Below are 17,537 nucleotides of genomic sequence, written 5' to 3' on the forward strand. Positions count from 1 at the left end.
AAAACGAGAAATGGCTGACGCCTTTATTGTCTAGTATATACCAAATACCATTATTATTATTATTACACTGTGGAAATATCTATTAGGAACAAGTCAGCAAGAGACCATGCCATTGTAAAATTAGCTTCTCAACAAAATGCATATACTATATAAATAAATTGATATATAAAAAGGAAAACAAAAAGCATAATATCAAATAACAAAAGCTATACGACAAACGCAGACATAATTTAAGTATCTGAAACTAAAGCAATACATATGGCCTCTTTAGAACAGGGGACTCGTATACATGAAGAATAAATATGAAACTAATTTAACATTGAAGAAAAGACAGAAACCGATCACGAGACAGTTACTGCAGAAAACACCCTTCTCAAAAACCGCGACTGTCTCTTCCGATTATGAATTACGTGCAAATCTGGGGTCATTCTATGAAGATTCACCTTGACCTCCTGAGGTCGTAGGTCGAGAAACGACCCTAAGAGTTCTTTCCGTTACAACCTTTCGGATAAAAAATTACGCAGTTGGTAGCTGACGCAAAAAAAGTTAAATCATAAATATTATCGCCGTCGAACACAATGCCACAACGTCCCAAAGAATGAGTTACCATTTGCCTGGAGCAAGACCGCAGGTTACTGACTTGCAAATTGAGATAGCAGAACGGGAAATGAAGTAAAATACCAAATATGAATAAAAATTGAAGTGAAGCGAATTAATGCCCCTGTAGGAAAGAAGAGACATAAATTATAAAGAATGATTTTATGAATGTATGTATTATACTAGAATCTCTTGAATAAATATGATTACATAGCTTTACGTGTATGTATGTACGTATGTGTATATATATAATATATATATATATATATATATATATATATATATATAAGATATATATATATATATATATATAATTATATTCCAAGTCAAAATAATCACACCCAGGAATAATCGAAGGAAAAAATGAGAGAGAGGAGAGAGATGAGCACGAGAGAGAGAGAGAGAGAGCTTTGTCACAAACGTACATGACACCCAAAAGCAGCGGTTACGATCACAAACAAGCACATCGTATTAGTAATTCAACACGACCTCGTTTTCCGCATTAAGGCTTGTACAAACAAGAGAACCGTATTCGAACGAAAAACGAAAAACCTCACTGGCACGACTTCCATCTCTAGAGACCTTACCACACCCTGCTTTACGTTTTGGGGAGGGGGGGGGGCGGTTATATCTACCTCCTTCCAAACGCAAAAGCGGTCTTCGTCAGGAGTTTACCCCGCTGACATTTTATGGCCCGCGTAGCTACCTACATGCTGTCGGTATTTGACATTTCCTGGGGAGAGCGGCCTTCTCCCCTAACCCCCTCCCCTGCAAAATTGTCAAGTTCAACGTCAGGCTAAATCTAATCTCGCCAGCTGGCTGGCTGGCTTTCTTCCTTATCCCCTTTTTGAATAATGTTCCAAGGCGAAGACATCGGGATACTGTAGGGGGAAGGATAAATCATAGAAGTTGGCAAACTGATGGATTCACCTCCTGTAGTAAAGGATTGGAATAAAGAATTTTGGCCAAAAGCCAAGAGCTGGTACCTATGAGGTCATTCAGCGGTGTAACGGAAACTGGCAATAAGAAGCCTTGAAAGGTGTAACAGGAGGATAACTTCGCAATTGCATTGTGGTACAACTGTTAGAGAGCGAATGAAAGAGGTTGCAGCTAGGGGCCGAAGGGACGCTGCAAGGACCCTAAGTAATGCCTACAGTGCACCATGTGAGATGCACTGTCGACACTGCCCACCATGTGAGGTGCACTGACGACACTGCCCTCCTACGGGGTGTAGTAAAGGATTGAAACACTCCTTCAAAGAGAGAACGATTCAGGAAGTGTATCGGAATGATAAGCACAACTAGTCAAACTGGTTAATCCTAGTTTTCCGGACTTTAAGTATATAGGCTATGAGATTAACGTGGGATTACAACAGCCCACACTTTTTTTTTTCAGGAACGAATTTTTTATATTTTCTTTTGTTCGCTTTAGTGCACTTTGAAAAACAATGAATTGTGGATTCATTTACGTGTTTTGCATGTTTTCATTAGGTATGTCGTTTCAATGTTTCCGTGAAATATAAGAAAGTAAATCTAAATTCGGTAACTTAATAAAATCTGAAAAGAAAAAAACTACAAAACTAAAAAATGAAAAGGCTCGCTTGACTGTTTCTTAGGTCAATATTTTATGGGCATCTTTCCCCTGTATTGCAAAATATTTTTTATTAAAGTAATCATTGCTAAAGCAATACAGAGCACATTTATAGGACATTAGAGTTTACCCGAAGCTGGCATTTGCAGCCACTAACTAATCCTACGAAAAACGGGAGACAATAATTAATCAGCATCAGTTTGAATATTCTGACATATGACCATGAAAGTTTTATCGGTAAAACAGCGCGGTTAGTTTATAAAAACCGCCCGGTTTTAACAACACCGGTAAAGATATCCTTAAACAACCTTGAGGTTTCACAACCGATCGTGAGGTTTTAACAACAAAACCGTGCATTGCAACGATAACATTTGAGATTATAACCATCAAACAAAAGATTAAAGAAGTTGAACTTTGTATGAATCTGTCAACAGAAAGTAAGATCTGAGCAGAGAAACCGAAGTGCCAACATTAAAGAGTACAGTTTTAAAATTGTAAAAATAAAAAAGTAAAAAAACAAAAATTATTTCTTCCGTTAAATAATGCTTACTTAATTTGTTCTTTCTGGACGAACAAAGACATTTCTTCGTCCCCTCTGATATTAATTAAAACACTATATTAAAAGCCTCTACAACGGAATACAGAAATTAAAACACGACCAATCATATTTCAAGTTAACTGATTAAGCTAATAATAACGTACAATTATCGACACTACCTTAATTATAAATAATTGTTATCAGAGTACATCACTGACTTGGGGAATGTTAGTGATATACTTCCCTGTCTATCGAGAAAGATAATAATCCAAAGGCTAAATTAACCCTTCGTTGTTAATGAAATTAGCTATATTTGGATGTGCTTTAATGCTCAGGTAAAAAGAAAGAATATCCTGAGGATGATTGAGGATTTTTCAGGTAAAAAGAAGGAATCTCTCTCTCTCTCTCTCTCTCTCTCTCTCTCTCTCTCTCTCTCTCTCTCTCTTCTCTCTTTAATCTTTAAACATGGTTCTTATCTTTTTCATTTTCGTAAATAACATTATATGCCTACCATTATACTTCAACTGATTCTCAGCAGTTTATTAAATGAAAACGGTGTTGAGGGTTATCAGAAGGATAAAGTACAATATATGTACAATCTCATTATCACGCTTTCTCAGTGAACTACTTTATATATGCACACGTGTGTGTATTCAAATTAGCACCACCGCAAAGAAATGTAGGAACAGCGATTCGTCAGATGAAAAGAACTCCCAAAGCTGTCATTGATGAAGAGAATAAAGATGTCACAAAGCATGGACTGGAACCAGATGGAAACATTAATTTAATACTGGAACGACAACAGAAGCTTTGAAAAACGGAAGTTGCTAATACTGCAGGATGATAATTTCGCAATCGAAGACCAGGAATGAAGAGATATCATCAATGTTTACGTCTGCTGCAGATATATCAAGTCAAGCTCTCACGGATACAATAACAGATAGGTAATACAATCCTTGATCAAACGAATCAGGATTTATTGAAATATCTCTTCTAACAACTAATTCGGATTTCTCTTGCAGGAAAATCAAGTTTAGTAGAGGTCTGACTTTTATTTCAGTAAGTGCTTGAAGTCCTTGACTTTTCAGAATTGCAGAATTACTAGCTCCCAAGATTATCACATGGCGTCACAAAGTACATGGTAATAACTGTCTGGCAATTATCATAATATAGACCATTATAATTTACACAGCGTTAGAAAACGTACAGTACTAATTGGCAGCAATAGCCTGGCAAGGATGATTTCAAGAAAGGTTAGTCTAAAGCACAGAGACACCTTGGTTACAGTAATGCACGAGTTCATACAGTTTCTTTACTGACCCTGTTCATCATAGAGCGAGGGTTACATGATTGAGGGTTACGTGATTGAGAGAGAGACTGCTGACTGCAATCCTGCAATGGCCTGCAATCAATTACACCATAGAAAAAGAGAGAGAGGCTTAAAAGGTAACACATGAGCTAGAAACCAACTGAGTCAACAGAAAAATCAATTAAAGATACTGGAGAGAGAGAGAGAGAGAGAGAGAGAGAGAGAGAGAGAGAGAGAGAGAGAGAGAAGACGTCTCTAGCACACAGTTTGAGAGCATCAAAGGTTATGAGAAAAAAATCAGTACTACACTGTATTGAAGAGAGAGAGAGAGAGAGAGAGAGAGAGAGAGAGAGAGAGAGAGAGAGAGAGAGAGAAACTTCTCTAGTACATTGTTTGAGAGCATCAAAGATAATGAAAAAAAACTCAGTGCTACACTGTATTAAAACAAGCCCACACAAGTGAGTTTCAGAAACTGCTAGGTCTTTGGTCTCAAGAAATGCAAGTGGCATGGTAGCTACCATGACATCCCAAAACCAGGTCTGAAGTCCTTTCCTTTTCTTTCAGGCCTGGGCTACGTAATGGAATTTTGGGGCTGTCCCAACGGCCTTTATAAGCGGCGAGTACTTTGTGGCTCATATTAGACAGGAGGAGGAGGAGGAGGAGGAGGAGGATTGTTCTTTGAGGCAATAACTGACTATTTAGATTAGGCCTAAATACTCATACTCTATGAAAAAAAAGGCAGACTGCAACGAGACAGGAGAGAGAGAGAGAGAGAGAGAGAGAGAGAGAGAGAGAGAGAGAGAGAAAGGGGGGGGGAGTAATGGGTTTACCAAGGCTGGTGAAACCCCCTTTGGCTTATTAAGCATTCGGCACCAGTATTCCTAAAGGGTGCCATTGCGACCTATCAACAATTTAAAAAGAAAAGGGGGAAAAAAACCACTCGTAAGAACGACCCACATTAATCCAAAACTTATTTTCTTCTCTACTTTCTCGCTTTTTTATTCATTATTTTTCCCTTTCCTTTGGGCACTTCGTTCTGAAGAATCTTCTCTTTACAGATATTATTATTAATATAATAATAATAATAATAATAATAATAATAATAATAATAATAATAATAATAATAATAATAATAATAATATGTGGCGCCGTAGAGGAGTGGGTTAGGTCGTCAATGGACTTAAGTGAAGTTAAGCAACATTGGGGCTGGTCAGTCGTTGGATGGGTAAAGATCCTTGGGAAAGGATCTTTACCATAATTTCCTCAGTCTACTCAGCTGTAAATGAGTACCTATCCCTGATGGGGTAGGGTCCAGCTATGGGTTAAATAGCAAAACTCAGCAATGATGGAAAGAAATGAAGGAATAAACGACAACGACGTAAATGGAACCTCTGGCAACAGAGGAGCTTCGTCCGGCAACCAGGTATTCAACCCAATTGAAGGGGAAGATGGTCAGGTATTTGGAGGTCGTCATCCAGCAACTGATCACCACAACGACAGTAATCAACAGCCTGAGATTGGAGCTACAAAAGCAAAAAGGAAGAAATGGACAAGAGAAGAAAATAAGGAAATATGGAGATGCTACATCAGAAGCAACCCGACGGAGAGAGGATATAGAAGAAGATTGGTCAATATCTGGAATGAGAGAAATAACACCCCCCAAACAGAGCAGAGGCTGGCAGACCAAGTAAGGAACATAAAGAAAAAGAACTGGCTCTCCCCAACAGAAAGAGAAGAACTGGAAAGGGAAATGTCACACGACAACGAATTACAAGAAGACGAACTGAGAGACGATGCCACAGAAGACGACAGGGAGGATGAGGTATCAAACAACGACACACGAAGAAACACCGACGAAGTAACAGACAGGACGGAATGGGTAGAAAAGATTAGACAATGGATGGAGCCAGATACAGAGAGAACAAAGATCCCCTCCATGAAAGCCTACAACACCAAGAAATTAAGGGAGAAAACAAGTGAGGTCAATGAAATAATGGGCATAATACACACCACCAGTATCACAGAAACAAATAACTTGGTATATGCAGGAGCAAGATTAGTAGCAGAACTGATGGGGATTCGAACACGAACACCACCAGCACAACCAACCCAACAGAAACCAAAACAGCAACCTCCTTGGAAAAGGCGCCTAGAAAAGCAAATCATGGTGATGAGATCTGACTTGAGTAAACTGAAAGAGATGGCAGAAAAAAGGCTGAGAAGCAAGAAAACAAGGGAGGAACTCAACGAGAAATACATAGTACAAGAGAGGGGACTAAGCAACACAATAGAAGATGTAAAACAGAGGACTTAAGGCCAAAGCACATAAGATCCAACGGTACATGAACAGGAATAAGGGATACCAACAAAACAAATTATTCGGAACCAACCAGAAAAGACTATACAGCCAACTAAGAGGGGAAGACAACCACCCAGAAATTCCTGAAGCCGAACCAAGTAAGAGACTCTGGGAAACATATGGAGCAATCCGGTATCACACAACAAACATGCAACATGGCTCCAGGAAGTCAAGGAAGAAGAAACAGGGAGAATAAAACAAAGATTCACAGACATCACGACAGACACAATCAGACACCAACTAAAGAAAATGCCAAACTGGAAAGCCCCAGGTCCCGATGAAGTCCATGGATACTGGCTCAAAAACTTCAAGGCCCTACACCCACGAATAGCAGAACAACTCCAGCATTGTATCTCAAATCACCATGCACCCAAATGGATGACCACAGGAAGAACATCCTTAGTACAAAAAGACAAGAGTAAGGGAAATATAGCCAGTAACTACAGGCCTATCACCTGCCTACCAATAATGTGGAAGTTACTAACAGGCATCATCAGTGAAAGGCTATACAACTACCTAGAGGAGACAAACACCATCCCCCACCAACAGAAAGGCTGCAGAAGGAAGTGTAGGGGCACAAAAGACCAGCTCCTGATAGACAAAATGGTAATGAAGAACAGTAGTAGGAGAAGGAAAACCAACCTAAGCATGGCATGGATAGACTATAAGAAAGCCTTCGACATGATACCACACACATGGCTAATACAATGCCTGAAAATATATGGGGCAGAGGAAAACACCATCAGCTTCCTCAAAAATACAATGCGCAACTGGAATACAATACTTACAAGCTCTGGAATAAGACTAGCAGAGGTTAATATCAGGAGAGGGATCTTCCAGGGCGACTCACTGTCCCCACTACTCTTCGTAGTAGCCATGATTCCCATGACAAAAGTACTACAGAAGATGGATGCCGGGTACCAACTCAAGAAAAGAGGCAACAGAATCAACCATCTGTGTTCATGGACGACATCAAGCTGTATGGTAAGAGCATCAAGGAAATAGATACCCTAATGCAGAGTGTAAGGATTGTATCTGGGGACATCAGGATGGAGTTTGGAATAGAAAAATGCGCCTTAGTCAACATACAAAAAGGCAAAGTAACGAGAACTGAAGGGATAAAGCTACCAGATGGGAGCAACACAAAACACATAGATGAGACAGGATACAAATACCTGGGAATAATGGAAGGAGGGGATATAAAACACCAAGAGATGAAGGACACGATCAGGAGAGAATATATGCAGAGACTCAAGGCGATACTCAAGTCAAAACTCAACGCTGGAAATATGATAAAAGCCATAAACACATGGGCAGTGCCAGTAATCAGATACAGCGCAGGAATAGTGGAATGGACGAAGGCAGAACTCCGCAGCATAGATCAGAAAACGAGGAAACATATGACAATACACAAAGCACTACACCCAAGAGCAAATACGGACAGACTATACATAACACGAAAGGAAGGAGGGAGAGGACTACTAAGTATAGAGGACTGCGTCAACATCGAAAACAGAGCACTGGGACAATATCTGAAAACCAGTGAAGACGAGTGGCTCAAGAGTGCATGGGAAGAAGGACTAATAAAAGTAGACGAAGACCCACAAATATACAGAGACAGGAGAATAACAGACAGAACAGAGGGACTGGCACAACAAACCAATGCACGGACAATACATGAGACAGACTAAAGAACTAGCCAGCGATGACACATGGCAATGGCTACAGAGGGGAGAGCTCAAGAAGGAAACTGAAGGAATGATAACAGCGGCACAAGATCAGGCCCTAAGAACCAGATATATCCAAAGAACGATAGACGGAAATAACATCTCTCCCATATCTAGGAAGTGCAATAAGAAAAATGAAACCATAAACCACATAGCAAGCGAATGCCCGACACTTGCACAGAACCAGTACAAAAAGAGGTATGATTCAGTGGCAAAAGCCCTCCACTGGAGCCTGTGCAAGAAACATCAGCTACCTTGCAGTAATAAGTGGTACGAGCACCAACCTGAGGGAGTGATAGAAAACGATCACGCAAAGATCCACTTGGGACCTATGGTATCAGAACGGATAGGGTGATACGTGCAAACAGACCAGACGTGACGTTGATTGACAAAGTCAAGAAGAAAGTATCACTCATTGATGTCGCAATACCATGGGACACCAGAGTTGAAGAGAAAGAGAGGGAAAAAATGGATAAGTATCAAGATCTGAAAATAGAAATAAGAAGGATATGGGATATGCCGGTGGAAATCGTACCCATAATCATAGGAGCACTAGGCACGATCCTAAGATCCCTGAAAAGGAATCTGGAAAAACTAGAGGCTGAAGTAGCTCCAGGACTCATGCAGAAGAGTGTGATCCTGGAAACGGCACACATAGTAAGAAAAGTGATGGATCCTAAGGAGGCTGGATGCAACCCGGAACCCCACACTATAAATACCACCCAGTCGAATTAGAGGACTGTGATAGAGCAAAAAAAAAAAAATATAAAAATAATAATAATAATAATAATAATAAACAGTAACTAAATAATCAAGACCTTTTATGAGAAAATAGGTAGACTAAATGAACTCTCGTAATAATGCAAAACGGGAAGGAATCTTGTACTTTAAACATGAACCTTTGTAAAAGGAAAAAAAAAAAAATTGCTTTTATTATTTTTTTTCTTCAAAAACAAAATTAGATGGTGCTGTCGTTCTTTAAAAAGTACAGAAAATTACACACACACACACACACACACACACACACACACACACACATATATATATATATATATATATATATATAATCATATATATTTATTATATAAAATATATATAGATATATACAGTATATATTATTTAATTAATAATATATATACAGTATATATTAAACAGTACCCTACACAACGAAACACTGAAGCAGAAATTTGAATTTCCCAAAATTTAACGTTCATTTTATCATTTGTCACCACTGTCGATGAAACAAGACATTTATCGCAATGATCAAACTCACTTTAAGAAAGACCTATTCTTATCACTTGAAGATTATACGTAAACTGCAAGTTTCATCGATAATATCATAATAAATACTTGCATCGTGTTTTCATTATTATTATTATTTTTTTTTTTTTTTTTGCTCTATCACAGTCCTCCAATTCGATTGGGTGGTATTTATAGTGTGGGGGTTCGGGTTGCATCCTGCATCCTTAGAAGTCCATCACTTTTCTTACTATGTGCGCCGTTTCTAGGATCACACTCTTCTGCATGAGTCCTGGAGCTACTTCAGCCTCTAGTTTTTCTAGATTCCTTTTCAGGGATCTTGGGATCGTGCCTAGTGTTCCTATGATTATGGGTACAATTTCCACTGGCATATCCCATATCCTTCTTATTTCTATTTTCAGATCTTGATACTTATCCATTTTTTCCCTTTCTTTCTCTTCAACTCTGGTGTCCCATGGTATTGCGACATCAATGAGTGATACTTTCTTCTTGACTTTGTCAATCAACGTCACGTCTGGTCTATTTGCACGTATTATTATTATTAGTATTATTATTATTATTATTATTCAGAAGATGAACCCTATTCATTATGGAACAAGCCCACAAGGGCAACCAACCTGAGATTCGAGCTACAAATTCTTTGGGAGCTTGAATTTCAAGTCTATTGCCCTTGTGGGCTTGAAAACCATATTCTTTGGTGCTCATCAGAAAGAAGTAACAAAAGGTAATAAGAAATACAGGAAGAACACCTCGTTCATTCAAGAGGTAAACATATATATTAACAAATAAATAAATAAATAATAATTGAGACCATATGCCTTAACATAACAAACAGCTCTCAAGTTGCCTGTTAAAACATATCAATTACTGACGTGGGGTCACCAAATATCACGTAACATTTCACGTGCTTTCAAAAGCAAGGCCGCAATACTTGATATAAACAAACAAACAACTAAATAAATAAATCCATATATCAACATATAAATAACATCAAGTTGTTTTTTGTATGTATGGTGTTTTCACATTGCATGGAACCAGGGGTTATTCAACAACGGGACGAACGGCTTAACGTGACTTACGAACCGCGTCGAAAGTGAACTTTTATCACCTGAAATACACATCTCTCACTCCTCAAAAAGTTGAGATCTTCGAAATGAGTCTACCGAGTGTATTCACCTACAGACAGTCGAGAAAATCAAACCATTCAACTTGACTCGAATCTACGATGAACATGACGCAGCAAATATGCCACCGAGGGATTAAGGACGAAGGTGGGCATCAAGAAGGAATGGTAACCACACTAGGTCATGAAGAACGTTAGAAAGTCAGTCCGTCACATGCGCCAACTCTACATATTCCAACCGGCACTTTTTTTTTTTTTTTCTTTTCTTTTTGCACCAAGTAGTAGGAACCGGGTATATACGGTTAACTTTCGTGGCCTCCTACATGATAAAATCGAGATAATATATATACTGACGCTATGATCTGTGCAGAGGACCTTCAAGGCATTAGCATTAGATGCTAATCAGCTGCTCTCTCTCTCGCTCTCTGATAACTGAAGTCAAAACCTATGCAGAGAATTTTCAAAGTATCAACATTAGATGCTCTCTCTCTCTCTCTCTCTCTCTTATAATTTAGGTCAAAACCTACGCAGAAGATTTTTAAAGCATTATCATTAGATGTTAATCAGCTGCTCTCTCTCTCTCTCTCTCTCTCTCTGGTAACTTTAATTAAAACCCATGCAGAAGATTTTAAAAGCATTAGGTTCTAATCATCTGTTCTCTCTCTCTCTCGTATAACTTAGGTCAAAACCTATGCAGGAGATTTTTTAAAGCATTAGATGCTAATCAGTTGCTCTCTCTCTCTCTCTCTCTCTCTCTCTCTCTCTCTCTCTCTCTCTCTCTCTCTCTCTCTCTCTCTCTCTCTCTCTCTCTCGGATAACTTAAGTCACTTTTTAGCTCTTCTCTACTTTGTTCTAAAGGCTTCAGAGTTACGCATCGTCTTCAGCAATCTACTATATTCTCTACATGATCTGTGTTTCTTTATTTTCTACATGACCTCATAACACTCGTCCATCTTTGTTTTTTTTTTCGACAATCCTTACAACAACTATTAAACTGCACAGATAACCCATGTCAACGGTTAACATTTTTACATAAATATTCAATAAACAACATTCATTAAGTTCACTTTGTTGAACTTTAATCATTTCATACGTTCAGTCTACAGTTCACCGAGACCTTCTTCTATTGAATAACTATGAAAGTTCTCCCGTATCCTCAATTTTTCCATAAACTTACACCCAAATCACTTAACAAACCAAAACGAGGAAAAATGGAAATGCAATGATTTAATCTTCTCCACCAGCACCTCCTCGATTTCATGCACTTAGTATAGGGTGTCCATCATAAAGTAATTCTCTGATTAATAATATTAATAACTTTTAAATTATTGTGGATATGACCGAACAACTTTTACATCCCTTTGAGCAATTACTAAAGTTTCTTTTGTTTGCCAACAGATGCCACTGTGATCACTCTTTCCGCCAGCTTAGTCAAAAATAGCAGAAATGGTGTCATTGCAACCTTCCCCAACCGCTGGATTAGTAGAAATGGCCCCACAGAATGGCCACCACGTTCACCAGACATTACCCCTCTTGATTTTTTCTTATGGGGTTATATGAAGTGTGCAGTACACCAATACCTAATGTTGAGACCTTAAAAGCAAGGATAGCAGGAGCTCTAGCAACGATAACTATGGAGATGTTGGAGAACACCTTGCGTGAGATAAAATTTCGCTTAGACGTACTCCGGGCAACAAAGGGGACACATGTTGAAATTTATTAGTAATTAATAAAAAAAAAAAACTAACATGGTTTGAGTGTAATAAAGGTCTGAAATCCGGGAAAGACTTTGTGGAAACCCTATATATCCTTACATTTGCAATGAAACGAAGGCAGTCTCTGCAACATGTTTTCCCAGTTACCAATTCAAATTTCATCATCCACAAATATCAGCCAATTCATTATTTATTCACAACCTCTCTTTTTCTTGAGTCTCCTCAGTTAGTGGGACCTTTTCATCATACCTACTTTTACAGAAGACCAGTCAACCAAATTACTCTCAAAATACTACTGTGTACAACCCAGCGGAAGTGTCAGGAGCAAATTTAAGGGTACTAACAATTGTACCAGTCACTAATGATGCACACTGCCCTATCATTAGCTCCAAAGGATAGCACACGCGTTTCTTTGGGGAAATTTATTAACAGTGAGCGGGATTTGAACTTGGGCAAGTACTGCTGATGGACCTAAAGAGGCCAACTACGGTAGAAGAATGAAAAGACAAGAGGTGTTCAAGGAATTATAAGCAAGATCCTACTGCAAGGTGATGACAGTGCGACTGAGAGGCTGACGGAGGTTTATAAAGTATTTCTGGATGCGAGAACGACTCCAAAGAGTGAGAAGAATAATCATCCCTTTGAATATAGCCTGAACATAAGAGCATAACATGACTTTGTGTATATAGTACATGGGACGTGCATGGTAGGAATTTGTTAAGGAAGATTTGTGAGTTCGGACAAGGGAGGGTAAGGGGATTAAAACTCAGAAATGAAACAGTTTGACTTTAAGAAGTTTATGGACAAGCAATGTGGGGGTCAACGAGGGTGTACGGTATACGAGATTATCACATGTGAATTTTATAATAGGTAGACAAGAGTGACTGGTTTGGTAGAAAATGAGGCTGAGAACATGATGTCTTATATCTCCATGGCTATTTTAATATCTTTCCGGAAAGAGTGGCGGAGTCAGAGAAAGGACAGTAGACGAAAGTTCATAGTTGTGGGATGAGACGATGGGTCATGAAATGAGCGTGGAAATGCGGATGCTGGCAGATCACTGATCGGGGATAGTGAAGGGAAACTGCAGCAACTAGTGAAAGCGCTTGCAAGAGAGGAGAGGAGAAAGTTGAGAGTAAATGGGAACAAGGCTAATATCAGTTGCATGGGTAAACTGAAGCATAAAAATGGAGCAATGAATGTTGATACGGATGAAGGAAAAAAAATGGAAGCACATGACTCGTGGAATTATTTGGGAGTAATTAAAACGGATAAGGGTAGAATGAGAGAATAGGAGAGCACCAAGTAAGTGAAGTGCAAAGTGCAAATGTTGACGGGGGAATAAAAGAAAAAGGGGTCACCGCTGTCAAGTTTAAATGTCTCAGTAGAACGTTCATGTGGTTTACACGCCTCTGAGGCGCTTGGATGATTTGCCTACCGCAGTACACATACACACATATGTGTGGGTGTGCGTCTTGTATTATTTACCAGTTTCCTTCAATGCGGCCGGCTCTAGTGTAAAAACAGTGTCAGTGCCGTATGTATACTGTACCTGTTCCGTACACTTACCAGAAGTTTTAACAGTTTGAAGGGCCTCTCCCCTTCCACAACCCTACACGCACTTGGCCATTTCATTTCTGATAATTTAGTACGAACCTAAGGAATTAAGATCCCTTGATACATCTCAGCCGTCTGTCTATCCAGCCTTCTGTATATCTTACTGCCCTCATTCCCAATAACTTAGCTAAATCATACTTTTCGCCAACTAATAATGTAAGCCTTGGTATGTAGCGTGGACGCAGCCAAGGTTAAAGAGTATACACACACACACATTTGAACCTTGAGTGCGTTCATGCTACAACCGTACACGTGATTAAAGTCTTTACACCGAAATTTAACTTTATCGCCAGTCTTAAGAGCGCTAAATACCCAACAGGCAGATAAGATAAGAGACCTGTCTCCATGCACGTACCCCGAAATTTACATAAGCAACGAAAATATTCCTGGGTACGTAGGCCTATAAGGCAAACTTATTGAAGCTTTTTACAGGATAAGGTAAGTAACAATTGTGTGAATGTAAGATATCTAACCACACAACTTTCACGTCAATTTTAAACGTTTGTTTTCATAGTGACTATCTTATTACACTGTTCTCAGCTACTGAATAATAAAGAATGAAAATTGAATAGCAACCAACTTCCAGGTCTGGCCAAAGGCTGCGTCTCCTACTCAACTTATGTCTATCGATTTACTGTTCTCGTAACTCCCCCACCCTGGCCAATAGGCCTATGACGCTTTCTTTACCCAGCCTTATTTGGAGACAAATATGTGAACATAAATTTTTAATAACATTAATATTCATGACTTAATTATAGCATTTAAAAATGAATCTGTATAATACATTTGGAAGCGTCCTCTTAAATTTAAGAGTACGCCACTCCTCTCAATAGTGTTAAATACCTTATAAAACTGAAAATAAACGTTTAGAAACCGCTGTCCTGTTTTCTTCCAATGCTTCAACACTCATGCCAGGAAATAAATGACGGTAATTCTTAGGCGATAATAATCTGAGTGAGAATGGACAACTTGTTAACGATACGGAATATTAATTTGTTTCTAATTTTATCACTGTAATCATATCAAACGTGTGTCTAAATATCTTTATCTACAGCCACGCCACAGCCATGATATGGTAGTGCTTAACGTTTATATAACAGTTGCCGTGTAGCCTTCCTTGGTTTCTGCGCTCCGGAACTAACTAATGTACTTCCTAATCTTTCGATCACGTCTTCAAGCAGTAGACTTAAGTGCTGGTCTTTTCTCTCTTACACAACACTTCGAATGTTCGCTTTACTTATTCGTGCTCAGAAACTTCCTTGCCTACTGCACTTTCTTCTCTATCCCTCGTTTTCACACCTTATCAATAATCAAGCTCTCTCTCTCTCTCTCTCTCTCTCTCTCTCTCTCTCTCTCTCTCTCTCTCTCTCTCGTGTGTGTGAACGTCTCTGTCTATGTCATACAAACAAGCACACAACTTCAATTGCAATTCAATGCTCTAGTCTATAACTAGGTTCAGTACTTCCAGTTCTTAAATTTCCATTTCCATTTTTTTTTCTCTCATCTCTCTCTTGCTCTCTCTTACACAAACACACACAGCTTTACTATTTAAATACCCCAGAACTCCGTAATGAACAACCTGTTCCCTGTTTTCCATCTCCTATCCCTGTATAGTATATCAGGCACTGTACTAATCCTTCTCTCCATCGTGTTTGTCTGTCACCTCGAAATGTTTACCAACATCACCTTCCTTTCACGGGACACAGCACAAATTTCGATCGATCAGTATTCAAATCTGGGTAATCAAAGGAACTTACTACGACTTTCAACCTAGTCACTTTAGCAAATGACAACTACATCGACCATACACGGCAATCTATACGCGCTGCTGTTGAACCTCTGCAATAATACACAAAGTTGACGGAAAACGTCGACCAACATAAGTTGGAAGAGCAACCTGCATAGCAACAAATTTCGATTGTTTTGTACCGCAAATTACAAACTGATAAACAAGTCACTCTGATATTTCAGTAAGATATCACATCCCTCGCAATAAAACCTTTCTATTGGTATTGAACTAGATATGTAGTCGGCATTGATTGAAATGCCATGATATGTTTCGAATTGTAGTTATTCCTCTATAAAAATCATTACCAAATTATTTCTCGTTCTGTTTCAGCAAGAATTCTTTCATGGAATTCTATGGCTAATCCATACCATATTTGCCTCTTTGTGAATCTGATCACTTCGGTTAGGCTGATTCGATTCACCAAATCGTCTGACAAATTGATCAATCGACCTAGAGAGAAAAAAAAGTTGACTAGAATATAGCAACTACGTGAGCTGCCATGAAATATGCGTTTAATTGGTTTATGAATGTGAAAGTTTGATGTGGGGGGAGGGGGGGGGGGGCCAGATTTAAGCTACACAGTCACAAACAAACAGATACGCGTGTGTATGTGTCTGTGTCGTGGTGCCTCTCTCTCCGTCCGGATGCCATCGCCTGCCTTTCATTTAAGCAGTCTGACACTCATCCTGCTGTCCCAACCTTTTTTCGAGGCACCCAGGTGCCCTATTAGATGACCCTGCCCTCCCTCTCTCTCGCTCTACCTGACTTGCATGACCGTGCAGGAGGAGGAGCTTTCGAAAACGAGCCTGGGATGCCAGAGAGAGAAAGAGAGAGAGAGAGAGAGAGCCTCTTGTGAAAGGGAACATGCATGAAAGCAAAATCGATGTCCTCTTTTTCCCCTTAGAGCACCCCAAAACAGCCACATCCAGGGACGCAACCAACTCGAAACTTACCCCGCTCCCGCCGCTCGATATATTCTGCGGCCTGGATAAGGACATCCAAGCTCATTTTCTGTAACTGTAATAAATAAATCCACGAGAAAGCCGCGGACGCAACGCCGTAGCGCTAACACCTTCACTTCACAGTGCTTGTAAGCCAACTGCTGTCAAAATCTCTCGGCCACCTTGTCCCGAGTGGTTGGATATGTGACGCGCGCCGCCATTGGCTGCAGAGTTTCTATGTGCCAGCGCCGGCCAATCGCCGCCGGGGAGACAACAGGCCAAGAGAAGGCATCACGTGCGTTTCATGCCTGCTCCGCGCAAGGGTTGCTCAGAACATTACGCGAGTAAAGAAAAGCCTTTCGTTTTCGGTGTTACCGTTAACATTTACATAACAAGAAGGAAACTTTGATTGAAATAGATTCGTGTTCACCAGACAACGATAGAATGAACGTAAAGGAAGTACCAAGGTTGATTAGATAGATCGATGGTGAGGTTGAGTAACAAGATGACCCAAAACCTAACTGAACGTACAGTGAACACGCCTCGAAGTGCAGTCCCCTCGCAGTGTTACACATCAAACGTTGGATTCTCTCTCTTCTCTCTCTCTCTCTCTCTCTCTCTCTCTCATGCCATTTTGTTGATTCACATATTGTATACTATACATTCCATTCCTGATGTTTTGGAAACTGTTGTTAGGAAACCCATAACATCACTAGTTATAATTTAGCATTAATGATGCATTTCACTTGTCAGTATGAGTAAAGCTTCGGAACGTTTGACCAGTATGTTGGGAAATTATAAATGAATATTTTCCCAAACAAATTTCCATTTTACCTACAACTAGAGCAACTGTGTGTAGCTATGAGTGGAGAGAAATGCAAGCTCACAATGGCACAGATCCGCTCTGTAACCTTTCACTTACACTCGACACGGAATAAAAATTAACAAACAAATCCTTGGAAGCGGAGGGAC

At 39.5% G+C, this 17,537-nt stretch overlaps 1 protein-coding gene across 3 annotated transcripts in view; it reads right to left on the reverse strand.

The window, feature by feature from the left end:
• Positions 1-16,735, reverse strand: part of LOC135217147 (max dimerization protein 1-like) — a 677,794-nt gene extending 661,059 nt beyond the window's left edge. For all 3 annotated transcript variants that reach the window (XM_064252858.1, XM_064252859.1, XM_064252857.1), the window contains exon 1: positions 16,578-16,735. In XM_064252858.1, coding sequence (XP_064108928.1) covers positions 16,578-16,632 — 55 coding nt within the window. In that variant the 5' untranslated portion in view covers positions 16,633-16,735. The remainder of the gene's footprint in view (positions 1-16,577) is intronic.
• Between the last annotated feature and the right edge of the window lie 802 nt (positions 16,736-17,537).

Source organism: Macrobrachium nipponense, chromosome 7 (genome assembly GCF_015104395.2).
Source record: "Macrobrachium nipponense isolate FS-2020 chromosome 7, ASM1510439v2, whole genome shotgun sequence".
NCBI lineage: Eukaryota > Metazoa > Arthropoda > Malacostraca > Decapoda > Palaemonidae > Macrobrachium > Macrobrachium nipponense.